The sequence below is a fragment of the Marmota marmota genome, unplaced genomic scaffold, assembly GCF_001458135.2.
Source record: "Marmota marmota marmota unplaced genomic scaffold, marMar, whole genome shotgun sequence".
NCBI lineage: Eukaryota > Metazoa > Chordata > Mammalia > Rodentia > Sciuridae > Marmota > Marmota marmota.
In genome coordinates this window covers 2,308,118-2,323,900 of record NW_026000327.1, presented here as the reverse complement: position 1 = coordinate 2,323,900, position 15,783 = coordinate 2,308,118, and the positions used below count along the sequence as shown (strand labels likewise).

General features: G+C 50.0%; 1 protein-coding gene across 7 annotated transcripts in view; it reads left to right on the top strand.

Annotated features, from left to right (window-relative positions):
• Sts (steroid sulfatase) overlaps positions 1 to 15,783 on the top strand; it is a 183,742-nt gene that overhangs the window by 71,017 nt on the left and 96,942 nt on the right. For all 7 annotated transcript variants that reach the window (XM_048797393.1, XM_048797389.1, XM_015505243.2 and 4 more), the window contains one exon: positions 12,205 to 12,342. In XM_048797393.1, the coding sequence (XP_048653350.1) occupies positions 12,205 to 12,342 (138 nt within the window). The remainder of the gene's footprint in view (positions 1 to 12,204; positions 12,343 to 15,783) is intronic.

The following is a 15,783-nucleotide window of genomic DNA, read 5'->3' as shown; positions in this document are numbered from 1 at the left end:
CTTCCCCTCGCGTCCTTCTTTCTGCCGACGAGGTGCACTTTAAATAGGCAGCCAACACCGTTCGCTTCTGAGTCCCCAGGCATCCGTGACACGATTATTAAACCTCAGCTCAAGCCACACGTTGGACGGCTTCATTGGCACGGTGGTGCTCGGGTGTACCACAAAGTCCCCTTTTGGGATCATGAAAAGGCTCTGTGTGTGAGTGTGTGTGTGTGTGTGTGTGTCTGTGGGTGTGTGTGTGGTCCAAGTCGTTTTCTTACACAGTCTTATCCAGTCTCTCCTTGATCACGCTTGCAAAAGACAAGTTTATAAAAGGTCCTTAGGTCAGTAACTTTAATGGGCGTTAATTCCCCTGCACGCGCACTGGCTTAGTTGTGGATTCCTTGAAATATGGCCCCCAGTCCCGTCATTGCAAACCCCTATTTCGTAGGTAAGTGTGGTATGGACCGTCCCTTCCCGGAGCTTTTGGAGAGGGGCTGGTCTTAAACCACTCTTGTCTCACAAGCAGGTTTTTCCATGCCAGCAGGCGTAGACAGGAGGGACGTGCCATCATCCCATCAGAGAACACCGTTGACGTGAACTTAAGATGCACCGCGAAGCCTTGAAATTTGAGGTAGACAGACGTCCAGGAAGGGAGGAAGCCCCATATCGTAGGGCAATTGCTAGTACCTGCCCGGCTCTGCATGACGCTCTCTCCACAATTGCCAAATGTGCTCATGAGACCCCGTATAGAAGCCCAGTTACTTGCTCGGCTGCAGAATGACCCAGTGAGCAACGGGACACGAGTCGTTACGTGTTATTGCCTGAAGAGGTATTACCAACACTACGTAGAAATAGTTAAGATCCTCTGGGGACAGTAGCACACGCCCGCGGTCCCAGCCGCTCGGGAGGCTGAGAAAGGAGGATGGCTAGTTCCAAGCCAGCCTCCACCAAAGTGAGGCTCTAAGCAACTTAGTGAGACCCTGTCTCTAAATAAAATGCAAAATAGGGCTGGGGACGGGGCTCAGTGGGTGAGTGCCCCTGAGTTCAATCCCCAGTACCCACCTACCCCCCCCCCCAAAATTAAGACCTGACATCTGTTTTTAACAACATTTAACATCACCTCTGCGTGATGCTTTACCGTCGTCTGTTTTTTTTCACTCAAAGATGTATTTGAGCACTTTTCGTTTCAATGTTTTGAGTTTCCCTCTTAGACTACAATTTATTTAAGCATCCCTACATGAGGAACATCAGCAGATTCCTATTTCCAGCAGAGCTGTAGTGAATATTCTATTCTGTAAAGCTGAGTGAACTTGTGGGAACTATTTGGAAATGAAAATTCAGCCAAATTAAAATGCTGTATCAGAAAGTATATTAAAAATTCTAATTTTATATTTCAATCTTGCCTAAAATGGGATATCCTTTCCCCCCCACTGTGACAATACAGTACTCACTGCTAATCTATGATAAATGCTAATTCGTCCATCCTCCCACAACCCTAGATATTATCAATCTCTTTTATTTGTCAGGTGACAGCCACAATTTCATCGTTTAAATTTTCCTTTCCTCTTGCACACAGAGCTGAGGTGCTGTATGTTTTAGTGCATGATTTCATTTCTTCTTCTGAGAATTCTCTATTCATATTCATTGAGCGTTTTTTATTGGATTATAGATTTTTTTATTATTATTGACTTGTATGGGCTATTTACATATTAAGGACATTACTATTTTATTCGTATGTCACAAATATTCTGCCTCATTCTTTTGTCTTTTCATGGTACTTATAGACACATGGGTATGATCAATGTCCTTGGTCAAGCCTGAGCATGCCTTCATGATGGGTAGAGTTTAATGGGGCTGACATACAGGGGGACCAGCCAGACAGATGTGGCCAGGTTCCTTATCTTGCTGGGTCTGCATTTCCTTATCTGTAAAGTAAGTTTGTGACCTCGTGTCTCTTGCTGGGTAGGTGTTGAGAAATGCCAGGGATAAACTGAGCACCTACGATTGTTCACAGGACTTTCATTTCCTCCCAGCTTTGAAGGATTCTGTCCTCCTCTTTCTCCTGTGTGTGTGTGTGTGTGTGTGTGTGTGTGTTTAAAGTTTTGGAGTGAATGGGACCCGAACGGCTATAGGTACCTTGGAGCCCAACTTCACGTGTCTGAGTCTTGGGACCTTCTTTGTAACCATGAGATGGAGTAGGGTCTGAAATAGTTTGGGGGCAAGACTCTTCACCTATGGTCCGAAAGAGCCACTTCCCCAAGCTTAATGGAGTGGGAATTGGGGATCGCTCACAGGGTCTGCTGGAAGCCAGGAATCTGGGTCCTCGGGCAATTTCTGGGCTCCCCCTCTTGGAGAGCAACTTTCAATATGGCAGCAGGAGCCCCAGTGTGAACCACCAATGACCTTTTTTGAGGGAGTACCAGGGATTGAACTCAGGGGCACTCGACCACTGAGCCCCGTCCCCAGCCCTATTTTGTATTTTATTTAGAGACAGGGTCTCACCGAGTTGCTTACGGCCTCCCTCTGGCTGAGGCTGGCTTTGACCTCGCGATCCTCCTGCCTCAGCCTCCCGAGCCGCTGGGATGACAGGTGTGTGCCACCCAACAATGACTTTCAAAGCTCTTCCCTTATCTTGGGGATATCATCCTTGGGAAAGCAAAGCGTCTTTACAACAGGATTCTATAAAGTCATTTATATCTCCTGCCAAGAAGTAGAGAAAACATCGAGGCAGGTTATCAAGTAGCACATAGCACCATAAAAGCTATGTCTATCAATACAGAATGGATCTCGTTCATTGAGTATCCATGACGCCACTGAGGCACAAAATTAAAACATTGCGAGCCTCTGCTGTTTCCGGAATTACCCGGGGGCTCACCGTATTCACGCAAGATTGCATTTATTGAAGGTCACCAGCAGCAGGTGCATCCCCCCCTCCCCCGTAACTTAGTGGAATTTAGGCGGCTGCACATCGATGACTTAACTTGGTTTGGGGAGACAAAGGCATGTTGCGGCGTGGAGATGTAGATACATATCCACGCTATAAAACCCATGCGACAAAACACACCCGTGTGCATGTGGATTTGCATGATCTTCAGGCACCAAAATGCAAGCGATACAAGCCACAAATGCCTACTCCCTTGCTGTTCAGCACCCTTTGTATTATATGTATATAATATATATATATATATATATATATATATATAATATAAGATATATGACTATATATCTGACTGTATATCTTTATATTTGTGCATGCATATAGAATATATATACATGCATATACATATACATATAATTTTTTTGTCTCTCTGTCTTCATTTTCTATTGCAATGTCTAGTAAATCTGCATTTATGGCAAAAATACCAAAATACCTTCCCTGGAGGAGGAGAATTTGCAACCTAGAGATTCAAAGAGCACCTAGTTGGGGCGTCAGAAAGACGGTTGTAAGTCACGGTGGCACAACGCCGGCAGGGCCGCTGAACCAGATAAACTTTGGGCTGTAAACCTTCGTTGGAAATTCCTTGTGTAGCCTATTGATTCTGGTCCCCTCGATTAATTCAGCTGATCAATTATTAACCTCTCGCCCACTCTGTAACGGCGTTACCAATTTTCAACAGCCAAGGCCTAATGTCCTGTTCTGAAGCCTGGGACTCATGCTATTTTACCCCCAAGGGCCATCGCGAGTTAAAATAAATAAGCATTGAGGCTCCTTTGGTAAAACATTCCCATCAGCAAAGTACCAGGAATGAATCGTCAAGGAATTAAGTTGCCTGATGAATTTACGTTGACGATCCCAGTGGCCGAAGCAGCCAGCAGCTCAACCACAACAAGAAACATTTATTGGCAAATAAGAGCCCAAATGTAAAAGCCCTGGTAGGTTCTAGCCAGGTATTTAAACATTTCTCATGGATCACTTTTTTGGGGGGGCACCAGGAATTTGAACTCAGGGCACCTGAACACTGAGCCCCGTCCCCAGCCCTATTTTGCATTTTATTTAGAGACAGGGTCTCCCTGAGTTGCTTCGGGCCTCGCCATGGCTGAGGCTGGCTTTGACCTCACGATCCTCCTGCCTCAGCCTCCCGAGCCACTGGGATGACAGGCGTGTGACACTGTGCCTGGCCACATGGATTACTTTAATCCACAAAGTGCTGCTGTAAGATATTTTACAGCAGCCCCTACACAGCCCTGCTTTCAGCAGCTTGAAATGACTTGAGGGCTGTTGGACTTCATGGAGACAGCGGACCTGGCTGGGGGTGAAGCCTCAGCTCTTTAGCCAGCCGGTGTGAACTGGTGGCATCCACCGGTTTTCTTTCAGCCTCGGGTTTTTGCGTTTGCTTTGCATATTACAAATGCATTAACCCGAAAAGGGCACCTAGGCCCACAGTTCTAGGAGGGTGGCAGAAGACAGTAGAAATTTCACATGGGGAGGTCCTGGGAGACTTGGCTTCATGCTTTTTCTGGAACCACCAAATCCTTCCTTAGTAGCCCATTTAATTTGCTTGGTGACTATTTCAACAAAAGACACATGGGGGGCCAGGAGCTTGGGTTCGATCTATAGTTAGTAGACTCCATGGCTCTGGCCCAAGGGGAGCAGAACAAGATGGCGGCAGGGCCTGGAGGAGGAGAGCAGCTCAGGACAGGGCACCAGGGAGCAGAGAGAGCCCTGCCCACCAGGGACAGGACAGAGACCCCAAAGGCACAGCCCAGGGACCCCCTCCTCCAGCCACACCCCACCTGCCTACAGTCACCACCCAGTGAGTCCATCCAAGTGGATTAATCCACTATTAGGTTACAACTCTCATGATCTAATCATTTCACCTCTGAGCCTTCTTGCATTGTCTGACACGTGAGCTTTTGGGGGACAGCTCTTATCTCAACCTCCATACTGATAAGCTACAGATGTGGCTGTTGGGGGTGGTCTCCTGTAGACCACGGCTGGCGTCGGTGTGTCTGGGGACCTGAGCTCACGCCCTGAGCTGCCCTTGTGGCCTTCAGTGAGGAGGGGGTCTGAAAGGAAGTGTAGACTGGATCACTCGAGCCATCCCCGACAAGTGGCAAGCTGTCAGTCAACGCATTTGGTCGTGATTGGAGTGGACGGGCGGGGACGGCTCTATGATTGATGTCCCAGGGGTCACCAAAGAGAAGCGCCCTTTTCCATTTTCTCTCTTTGGCTTTCGATATGGTCAAGTCCAGTGCAAAAAAATCCAGTCCCGCAGCAGAAGGGAGGACGGACGGCGTGCAGGGCATTGTCGAGACGGAGAATCCCGAAGGGCTGGGCATCCTGGCCGGAGTTTGTGGGCCCTGGGAATTCTCTGCTCTTCCTGCTTCTGTTTCTACCCCACAATCCGGCCCAGAGAGGAGGGTGACGGCTGCGTTTCCAGTTGACTGTGGCTGCAGAAGTTCAGACTCGCTGTAGTTTGGACCTTGGCTGTTTTCTGAAACCCCCGTGCTCAAGGCGTGGTCCCCAGCCTGGCGCTGTTTCCCAACCTCTGCAGGAGGCATCTTGTTATCGAGTCAGAACGCTGACTGATACAATCTAATCCGTTTCCTGAGCTTCATTGGCCTTGGTCCTGGACATGATCCCCTGAGCCTCTACCTACCTGGTCAACCTCATCAACCTTAGAAAGCCTGGGTCACCTCCCATGATAAGATAAGATAAGCTGGTGGCCATCCATTGTTTGTTTTGGGGTATCAGGAATTGAACTCAGGGGCACTGGACCCCTGAGCCCCGTCCCCAGCCCTGTTTTGCATTTTATTTAGAAACAGGGTCTCCCTGAATTGCTTAGGGCCTCGCTTTGGCTGAGGCTGGCTCTGAACTCACGATCCTCCTGCCTCAGCCTCCAGGGTCGCTGGGATGACAGGCGTGCACCGCTGTGCCCGGCTCACCCAACCCTTCTTTTGTGCAAGAAGAGAGAGTCCAACAAATGCAGCGCCCTAGCTGAATCAAGAGTGGACAGGCTATGTTGGCTCTGTAGTCTGCCCGTTCAAAATATTCCCTTCCAACCTGGAAAAAATGCACCGCTCTGGTGTTGCTGACCCTATGGGAGCAGCTGTCCAGAGTGACTTCCTGACCGACAGCCGTGTCCATGCTGCGATTTCTCCCAGACACGTGAGTCTCGTTCCATGGAGTGGATTCTACAATCTTGTTCCACGTGTCTTTGCTCATCTGTGCACGTGCATAGGACGGAACTCACCCAACTGAGAGCTTCCAGCCCAGCGCAGAAAGGGTCCTGTATAGGATGGCCGCCTCTCCATCCTGGTTTCCCTGGTCACCCTAATTATGTTAATTATTAATTTTATGTGTATTATCCGTTTGTGGAAGTTGCCGTTAGTGGTGTTGTGTTTGAGATCCACAAAGTGTCAGCGTTGGTTACATATTTCACCATATTTCCTTGTCAAAGGGTGGTCCTTGGGCCTGGGGTGGTGGTGCACACCTGTCATCCCCGTGGATCTTGAGTTCAAAGCCAGCCTCAGCCAAAGGGAGGCTCTAAGCAACTCAGGGAGACCCTGTCTCTCAATAAAATGCAAAATAGGGCTGGGGACGGGGCTCAGGGGTCGAGTGCTCCTGAGTTCAACCCCCAGTAACCTGCCCCAAAAGGGGGGTCCTTGGGTCTCATTTTAGCCTGGTCCCCAGGAGATAGATAAGCTGCTAAAATTTGAGGGACGCTGATGTATTACAGAAATTCACCGCGGAGTCTGTGTTCTAAGGACTTGGTCTTGAGGATTCAGGAATGAGCCAAGCAGATTGAAAGACGATGACGTTCATCTGATCTGTCCTCGAATGTCACCTTTGCCTACTTGTCCACGGCTATGGGGGACATGATCAGGCGCGGCTCATGAACATGTTTGGGATTTTCAGGTTAATGACAGGATGCGGAAGTGAGGAGTGGTCCCTCCGTCAGTGGATGGCGAGGGTGTGACTGAGATCGAGACTGGGTTCCCCTTCTTCTTTCTACCTCCTTGGCCCCTGAAACCCACCCTACAAGAGTTTCGTTCCCGTGCCCCAGAATTGAGGTCCGGTGGACATTTGCCTGACTGAGCCCCGGACTGCATTGGGTGCAAAAAAAAAAAAAAAAATGCATGCAGATCGCGTCTCTCTCGGTGTTTGGCTATTTCACTTAACATAGCGCCTTCCGGTTCCTCCCGTTTCGATGCAAATGGCAGGATTTATTCTTTACCCCTCTTTACTTTAGAGTGTCATACAGAATAGTCCACATCTTCTTCGTGTTCGTTTTTTGATGGACACCTGGGCTCATTCCATCTTTGCTTACTTTGAATAATTTTGCAGTGAACATTTTGGAGGAACGTCCTTTCTCTTCTCCGTAGTGGCTCTGCAAGTTCACAGTCCCTACACCAGCGTGTGACGACAGGTCCTTTGGTCCCACATCGTCCCCAGAATTGGCTGCTGTTTGTAACCACCCTTCTACTCGAGGTGGCGATGGCATCTCGGGGTGGTTTCTGTCTGCATTCCGCTAATGGTGAAAGTCGATGGGGCATTTTCATGAATCAGTCGGCCTTTTGGAAGCTTTGGAACTTGATTTTTATCCCGTAGATAAATGACCCAACTTGCAGGTGGCCCATCTGTCGGCCCCTTGAGCCTCCGATGAAGGGACAAGATCAGGGCTGTGGTTCTGCAAATCCTTGACCATTTATTTCAGGGGGGAAATACGACAGCGAGTTCCCCTACGTTAAACGCGGACATTGCTTCTCACTGGTCACCATCAGTCTCTGGGCGGCGACAGCTGTCCCCTGACGGATGGGATGTCGGTGACACTTCTGACCCTACGTGAGCTAACAAAGGATGGCCTCTCTGGAGCCAGGGTGTCTGTGCTCCTCGACTCATGCTACAGGAGAGCCTCCGATTATGGCTGTTAGGTCCTCCTCCGCGGCACAACGCCGAGCGTTTATCATTGCAGACGGAGACTCGGAGCCAGCACCCGGGCTGCAATTACCCTGCCTCAAATCTATCTTAAAACTCCAGCCTCAGTGAGAATACAGGAGTCCCGTGTCCCCCTGTCGAGCCGGTGAAGCACCCACAGTTTTAGGGAGACGACTTTTTAGGGTTTCCTGTGTCCCCTGGAATTCGGGGGCTGGTCCCAGACCAAGCGTTCAGCACGGAGCGCCTTATGCACTTCTCAGGCCAAGTCTCCGACGACTGCTTCGCTACCAAGAGGACCACCTGCTCTTAGCTGCTGCATCTCCCATCTCGAGGGTTGAGCCGGGGACCTGGGTTTCCATCAGGAGCGTCAATCAGAAGCGAGGACTCAAGAACCTTGGGTGATGATGACCTCTTGCTCACAGGCCACCTGGAATCCCACCTGCAGGGAGTAGCCTCCTGCTACCTCTGAGCGGTGGCTTCACACGGTCTTTGCAAGAGCGTCAGAGCCACGAGACAGCTCTCCAGCATCCAGCCTTCCTCTGCAGCCTGTGTCCGCTCACGACGGAGAAACGGCCATGTTCCCGCATTTCCACGTTTTTTTTTTTCCCTCCTCTTGAGGGTGACAAGGTATTGGGTCAGAAAGCCCTCGCTTTAACAGTAAGCTGGTCCCTGAGCCGCGAGTTAAGCCCCAAAGTGCTCTCGAAATGGCTTATTTTCTGTATTTGTTTCATTGCGGGAGCAACGAGAGAGGAGGCTTTGGAAATAAAACATTTCGTTTAGAGGCTCCCCGGCAGCCCGCTGTCGGTAATTCAAAACCATCATCCTATATAAATTGGTATCATTAGATCTCAAGAACCTTACTGGAAAAAAAATAATATTTGCAGACCTCTGACGGCTCTGAGGGGTAGAGAAAAAAAGGATAGAAAGAGGGAATCCTGCGGCCCAATTTGTTCCCAGGGGAGACTTTCCGTTCAGAATTTCGAGGCGAGAAAGAGGTTAGACCTTTGATAGGATCAATCTTATGAAAAATTAAATGGTTAATGGGCTCTGGGCTCTATAGATGAGATGCTGGCTTAAAACCTGCAGAGTTCAAGGTCCAGAGAGTGCGTCTTTGGGGAAAATCACGGGCTGAGAGGGAATCGGGACTCGGACAATTTCTCAGCAGATTGAACCCGATTCCCCACCCTGCACGGTCCCCCGGTCCCCTGGCGATGACCTCAGCAGCTGCGTTTGCAATCATCCCGGCCCCGGGTGGAGATGGAAATGATAGAGCAGAGTCATGGCTCTGGGCAGAGAAGAAGAATGGGGACACATTAGATATGTCATCATGGTCATTGGAAAAAGAGTGGAATTTGGAGGAAATATTCGGCAAGGGGCATCAGCATGCAGAAGGACCCAGGGGGTTTGGTTGGAAGGAGACTGCACGCATGCACGTGCACATACACACATATACGGAGCTGTAGGTCTGTAGCCCACGGGGGTGACTAGACACACAAGGCGGCCGGCTTAAACAAAGAAAAGGACTTAGGAGTCCAGCTCCAGATTTAAGCTCTGCCCCTGCAACCCTATGTCACCCCAGCCCTGCGCACACAGCCTAGGTCAGGTGGCTTCTGCACAAACACACTTTGAGCCGGTCAATAACGAAGGCCAGGAGCTCAAGGTGCATTTGAATTAAAATTATACTTGAGCCATTTTAGGTCTGCCTAAAAAAAAAAAAAAATTGAAAAGAAAGTAGAGCCAGGCAGAGTGGCGCACGCCTGTCATCCCAGCGGCTCGGGAGGCTGAGGCAGGAGGATCGTGGGTTCAAAGCCAGCCTCAGCCAAAGAGAGGCTCTGAGCAACTCAGGGAGACCCTGTCTCTAAATAAAATGCAAAATAGGGCTGGGGACGGGGCTCAGGGGTCGGGTGTCCCTGAGTTCAATCCTAAGGAACCAAATAAATAAATAGAAAGGACAGAATTTTCATATATATCCTGTGCCCTCTGTGGGACAAGTTGCACCTTGACCTAGTTACTATGTCATCTTTGTTACTATTGCACGATGTAGTACTTGTTACCATTGGCCAGCCAGGATTGATACGTTGTTATTCTCGGAAGGCTTGATGGACACTTGGGGTATCTAACTGCATCCACCACGGCAGTATCCTGCCAGACGCTGGTCAAAGCCCAGAACATCTTCCAGGCTCAACCTGTTCACCCACCCCTCCCTGTCTCCCCTCACAACCACAGAACCTTTTACAATCTCCGCTATTTGCTTTTTCCGTAATGACGTCACACGGCGTGTTGACTTCTTTCCCTTAAAACATGCATTTATGTTTCCTCTATGTGTTTGCCCAGTGGGATTCCTCAATTCTTTTAATATTTGCATCAGCTGGGTTCTCTACAGCCTAGGTATCCACTCACCTTTTGCCGGGCATCCCAACGTTTTGGCAATTGCAGGGAAACCTGCCCTACATATGTGTGTGGGTTTGGGTCTTTTTGCTTTGTTTTGTTTTGTTTTGTTTTTTTTTGTGAACACAAGTTGTTGCAGAAGCCACGTATGTTGCAAAGCATTTTTTTTATTTTTACTGCAATTTCTTGGTGCTAAGATTCTTCTAAATATATGGAAGGTGAATGGGGTTTGAAATGAAGGAATAGTGCTCCATTATTATTTGCAGTAGAAGAATGCAACATCCTGAGTCCTCTGCCTGTAAGATTCTACCTGGAAGTCGTGTGCGGGAGAAAGGGGAATTTTTCTCTCACAGTAGGGGTGGGGGTGATATCATTTGGCTGCTTCTACTTCCGCTCGTTAAGCTAATTATCACTTTCAAAGAAAGAAGGCTTAGGTTTGTGTCGCAGCCAAATAACCCCAGAGCCAAATGAGCTCCCGCGCACAGGTGGCTCGCTTAGTTGTACCAGGTCGGACCGTAATAAATGTCGTGCTGACGATGATTGACCCCAGGAGACAGATTGCCAGCTGTCTCACTCCTGGTGTCTGAGTGGCATTTATGTATACGGTGCAGGATCCAGAAATGTTTGTCATTTGAGTTAAAAATTGAGAAAGATCGAACCTACTCTGGCCTGTGGCATTGGCAATCAAACGGCAGAAAGACATCTTTATTCTTTTAGTCTCTCTTTTTTTTTTTTGGTACCGGGAATTGAACCCAGGGGTGCTTAACCGCTGAGCCACATCCCCAATCCTTTTTTATATTTTGTTTAGGGTCTTGGTAAGTTGCTCAGGGATTCGATAAGTTGCTGAGGCTGGCCTTCAACTTGCGATCCTCCTGACTCAGCCTCCCAAGCCACTGGGATTACAGATGTGCACCCGCGTGCCCGGCTCTGAGGTCTATTTAATGTCTCTTTGGCTCCACGGTGATTCTCACTGTGTCTACCCACTTATCCGAGTTTCAGACTCACACCTGACTCTTACTTCCTGGATGTCCAAGCTCGAATGGGTTGCTGATCTTATTATAGCATCGTCGCCTTTGTCTGCACACCCAGGGTCCCGTGTGCCCTGAAGTAGAGAATATGAAACCAGACTCTCTGCCTGCAGAGGGGACTCATGGATGGTAGAAAGGACGGCTTTTGTCCTTACTGTCAGAGTTATCATCCATAAAGTCACATTTGCAGGTGGTTTGCAGCGTGAGGTTTGGAGAGAAGAAGGTGAGACTGAGAAAATATTTGAGGCCCAAGGATAAGTCCCGACAGTGGGTTCCCGAGTTGGGTGGTGTCTGCTGTCACTTTTTCAGGATGACGTTCATACCAGATGCACTCGGGAGGCTGAGGCAGGAGGATGGCAAGTCTGAGGCCAACCTGGGCAACTTAGCGAAAATGTGTCTGAGAATAGAATAGAATAGAATAGAATAGAATAGAATAGAATAGAATAGAATTAAAAAGGTTCAGGGTGTAACCCAGTGTAACTAGGAGGTAGCGCCTGGGTTCAATCCCCAGTACTTTGGAAAGAAATCAAAGATAGAGACACATGGAGAGAGGCAAAGATCCTTCATCTTGCCATACTGGTTCCCAGGACAGGGACACTGGTGGTTGGTGGCCCAGGGCCGTGGCCAGCTGGTCAGGGCTGATCTTGCCTCTCCTTTCCGGCATGTTCCCCCAAACCACTCCTGACCCGTGAGGCTGGTTACTTGTAGAAATGACGATGCTTCTTCTAAGTGAGCTCCCCTCGATGACTGGACCTTTCGGGTGCTCCTTCGGGAGCCCTGCCTGGGCCGGTGTCACGGAGGTCAATTCCACGTACACCGCGGTCGCCTCCCCACCTCGAGGAAGGAACCCACCAGCGGAGGAGGGGACCCGTCCCTTTCTCCCTGGATAGTTGAACAGCGTTAAAATGCATCTCTTCTGTCCCCCAGGGCAGGTCTTGGATGTCCTAGAAGAGCTGAGACTGGCCGACAATACCCTCGTCTACTTCACCTCGGACCACGGAGCCCACGTGGAGGAGGTGACCGCCAAGGGGCAGAAGCATGGCGGCAGTAACGGCATCTATAAAGGTGAGAGGCGCAAAGTGGACAAGCGCTGTCCTCCCTCCTGCCCCGTGGCCGCCGTTTCCTTGAGCCCCCATCTGCTGACTTCTCCCTGACTCTCTCTGACTTCCGGCCCCGTCGCCTCTGATCCCGTGACTCTGTCCCTTTGTACCTTTCTGTCACACAGAGTCCGTGAGGCCAGCTGCGTAACCCCGGCCCCTCTCGCCACCTCGAGACGCTTCTCTTGGTCATGTCCGCAGCGTCCCTTCTGCCGTGTTTGGGACATTATTGACAGGTTCTAGGGATGGGGACCAGGACGTCTTTGGGAAGCCATTGTTTGGCTTATCGGAAACCGTGGTCCCCTCTGCCACTTGGTTCTTGCCGCAGGGTCACCTTAGCTGTTCCCAGGAAGGATCAGGTTGGTCCCCGGGGAATATTTGGTGACACCCAGGTGCTGGCTGGTACCAGCGTGTCTGGTGATAACCCAAGTGTCCCCCATCACAAAGGCTTTGATAAGATCCTAACAGGACACACCTGGTCACTCAGCCACATCTGCAGCGGGTGTGGTGGGAGACACAAGCAGACATGTCCCCTCGGCTCCTAAGAGAGGGTGCGTGGACGTGGCCAGGCCGAGAAGCGCCGTGTCCCAGATGGTGGGGCTGCCTGGCCAGCCGAGGAGATGTGTCGGAAGTGGGGACACAGGTGACCTTCGAACCTCGCTAGAATGAATCGAGGAAGTGCTGTTGACCGGTCATTTCTCTGTCACGTGGGTGTTCCGCGTACTGCGAGGGCCGTAGGAAATCCGTTTGCCCCCGCAGCCGTGGAAGGATGGTGTACGGGACGCTTTCGTCCATCCCCTGGTGGAGAATGGCGCACTGGGCCTCTGGGGAGATTCTGGGCAGAGACAACAGCCTCGCCATTGCGGAGGCTGGCTTTGAACTCGCGATCCTCCTGCCTCGGCCTCCCAAGCTGCTAGGACAACAGGTGCGCACCACGGCACGCAGCTAAGTTTATAATTCTATCGACGGGCACCTCTGGAGTCAGCCCCATGAGGCTTGGAGACCCCAGGGCAGTGGCCGCGTGCGCCTGCTCTGGGGAGCCTCACAGCTAGCACACAGGGGTGCAGTTCCGCGTGTCGGAGTCAGTGTCCAGGGCCCCCTGGTGGGTACCCCCCCCATTTCCCATCGTATTCCAGCCCAGTGAGCCGTGGAAACTGGTCTGGGTGGGTAGTAAGGTGCGATGCTTCCTTCGGATCTCCACAAGGCTGTGGCCTGCGTGGACCAGGGTCGCTTTCTTTTCTCTGGGAGAGGACAGCGTCTTTCAGGATGGAGCTGCAGACTCCATTGCACACACGGGTTCTCCCCTCTCTCCTTCTCTCGCCAGACGCCCGTTAGATCCTGGAAGAGCCTAGGGGCTGCCGAGGAGGCACGTGCATAAGTCACCGTAATGGAAGGGTTAGCAGGTTCCCGAGCCGAGTTGCATGCAGGACGCGGGAGCCGCAGGGCAGGCCAGGCCAGGCGGCCCAGGCGCATGGAGCCCGGGTAGTTCACGCAGCAGCCGCAGGAGACACACTTGGCATTTTGCTTTGATGGCCAGAGACCCCGTGGGGTGAGCTCACGGAGTACAATCGCTAAGGAGGGTCTGAGCCTTCTTCAAAATGAAACAAGTCGATCCTTTGAATGCTGGCAATGCTACATGTCTGCTGCCGTTTGCACTTTAAACATGATAATTTAATATTTAGGAGATAAAGGGGTAGTGAAAGCATTGATTATCCGCCCCCCCCCATACACACGCACCTTTTAAAGGAAATGTGCTTTCAGTGTGATTATCCTGGTAAGATGTAGATGTGGGTGAATTTTGTCTGTGAATCAGCTGGAGTTTAAAGGGAGACTGGACGGAGAGGCGAGCAGTAGTTCCTGAAATATTCGCCTCCAAAATAAATCGGCTTGTACTTTCTACATGTTTACAGTGATCATATTGACCTCACAAAACCAAGGAACAGCCCGTCTCTCCACTGGAGAATCAAGGATTAATGGGGCATGGTGGCACATGTATGTCATCTGGTGGCTCTGAAGGCTGAGGCAGGATTGCAAGTTGGAGGCCAGCCTCAGCAACTTAGCGAGACCCTCTCTTTAAATAAAAAATGAATTAAAAGGGCTGGGGATGTAGCTCATTGGTAAAGAGCCCCTGGGTTTGATCACTAATGTGGGGAGAAGTGATCAAGGATTCCTTGTCTTCGTTAGTGGGATTAGTTAATCTAACTATGTTCTCCTACCAAGTGGTTAGGATTTTTATCCACAGCAAAATAAATAAGTAAACAACAAAAAATTCTACAATATTCACATTAATCCGTGACCCCTTGTATCTATTTCCTGGAAAAATTCCATCCGGGCCATTGAAATATTGAAGAATGTCCACGTTCAGGCTTTGGCCTTCAGGAGTGGGAATTGCTGCCTACAACTCAGAAGGGACTTAATGTCCATTCTCTTAATGAAGGCACAAGTGTCCCCACCCCCAACTTCACCCTCTAAATCAGGGTTTTTATTTGTTCATTTTTTAGTTCTGGGGATTGAACCCAGGGGTGTTTAACCGCTGAGCCACATCCCCAGCCCTTTTTTTTAATTTTTTGCTTTGAGACAGGGTGTAGCTAAGATGCTTAAGCCCTCAGCTAAAATTGCTGAGGCTGGCCTCCAACTTGCTATCCTCCTGCCTCAGCCTCCCAAATTGCTGGGATTACAGGCATGAGCCACCATGCTTGGCTCCCAGGACCTTCTCCAATGGGTTTCTTGATGGTCTCCCTGATGCTTTGTAGCAATATCTCCCAGGTACAGCCCCAACCCCTGATCTTGGTATCGATTTTTATTTTTTTTTTAATTGCCAATCAACAAAATTTAGTTGTGCGTGTGGATGGGGCTCATCATGACATTATATTTTATGAAAACAGTGTCAGATCATCAGATCCGGTGAATGGACATTCTGCCTCCTCAGTTATTTATCGTTTGCTCTTGAGAGTATTTGAAATCGAGTGACCTTCTCTGATCATCAGGAGATGCATGTTAAACCCAAAGAGATAGCAGCTGTTAAAGTGCATGAAAGAACCTGGCAGAGGCTCCTGCCTCTCATCCCAGCTACTCAGGAGGCTGAGGCAGGAATCAAAGGTCCTTAGGCAACTTGGGAAGACCATATCTCAAAATAAAAATGAAAAGGACCGGGATCGTAGGTCCGTGGTAGAGCATGTACCTAGTGTGCCCGAGGCCCGGAGTTCCGTGCCCAGTATTGCAGAAGAGAGGGGAGGAGGATGTTGCGGGAAGGGAATCCTTGCACGCTGCTACAGAGTAACTGTGTAAAGTAGCACGGCTCTTAGTGCAGAAAACAGCGTGGAGATGCTCAGATGCACACAAAGTGCAGACAGACACCTGCACACGGTTCACAACCGCCAAGCAACAGTGCACCTGAGTGTGCATCCGT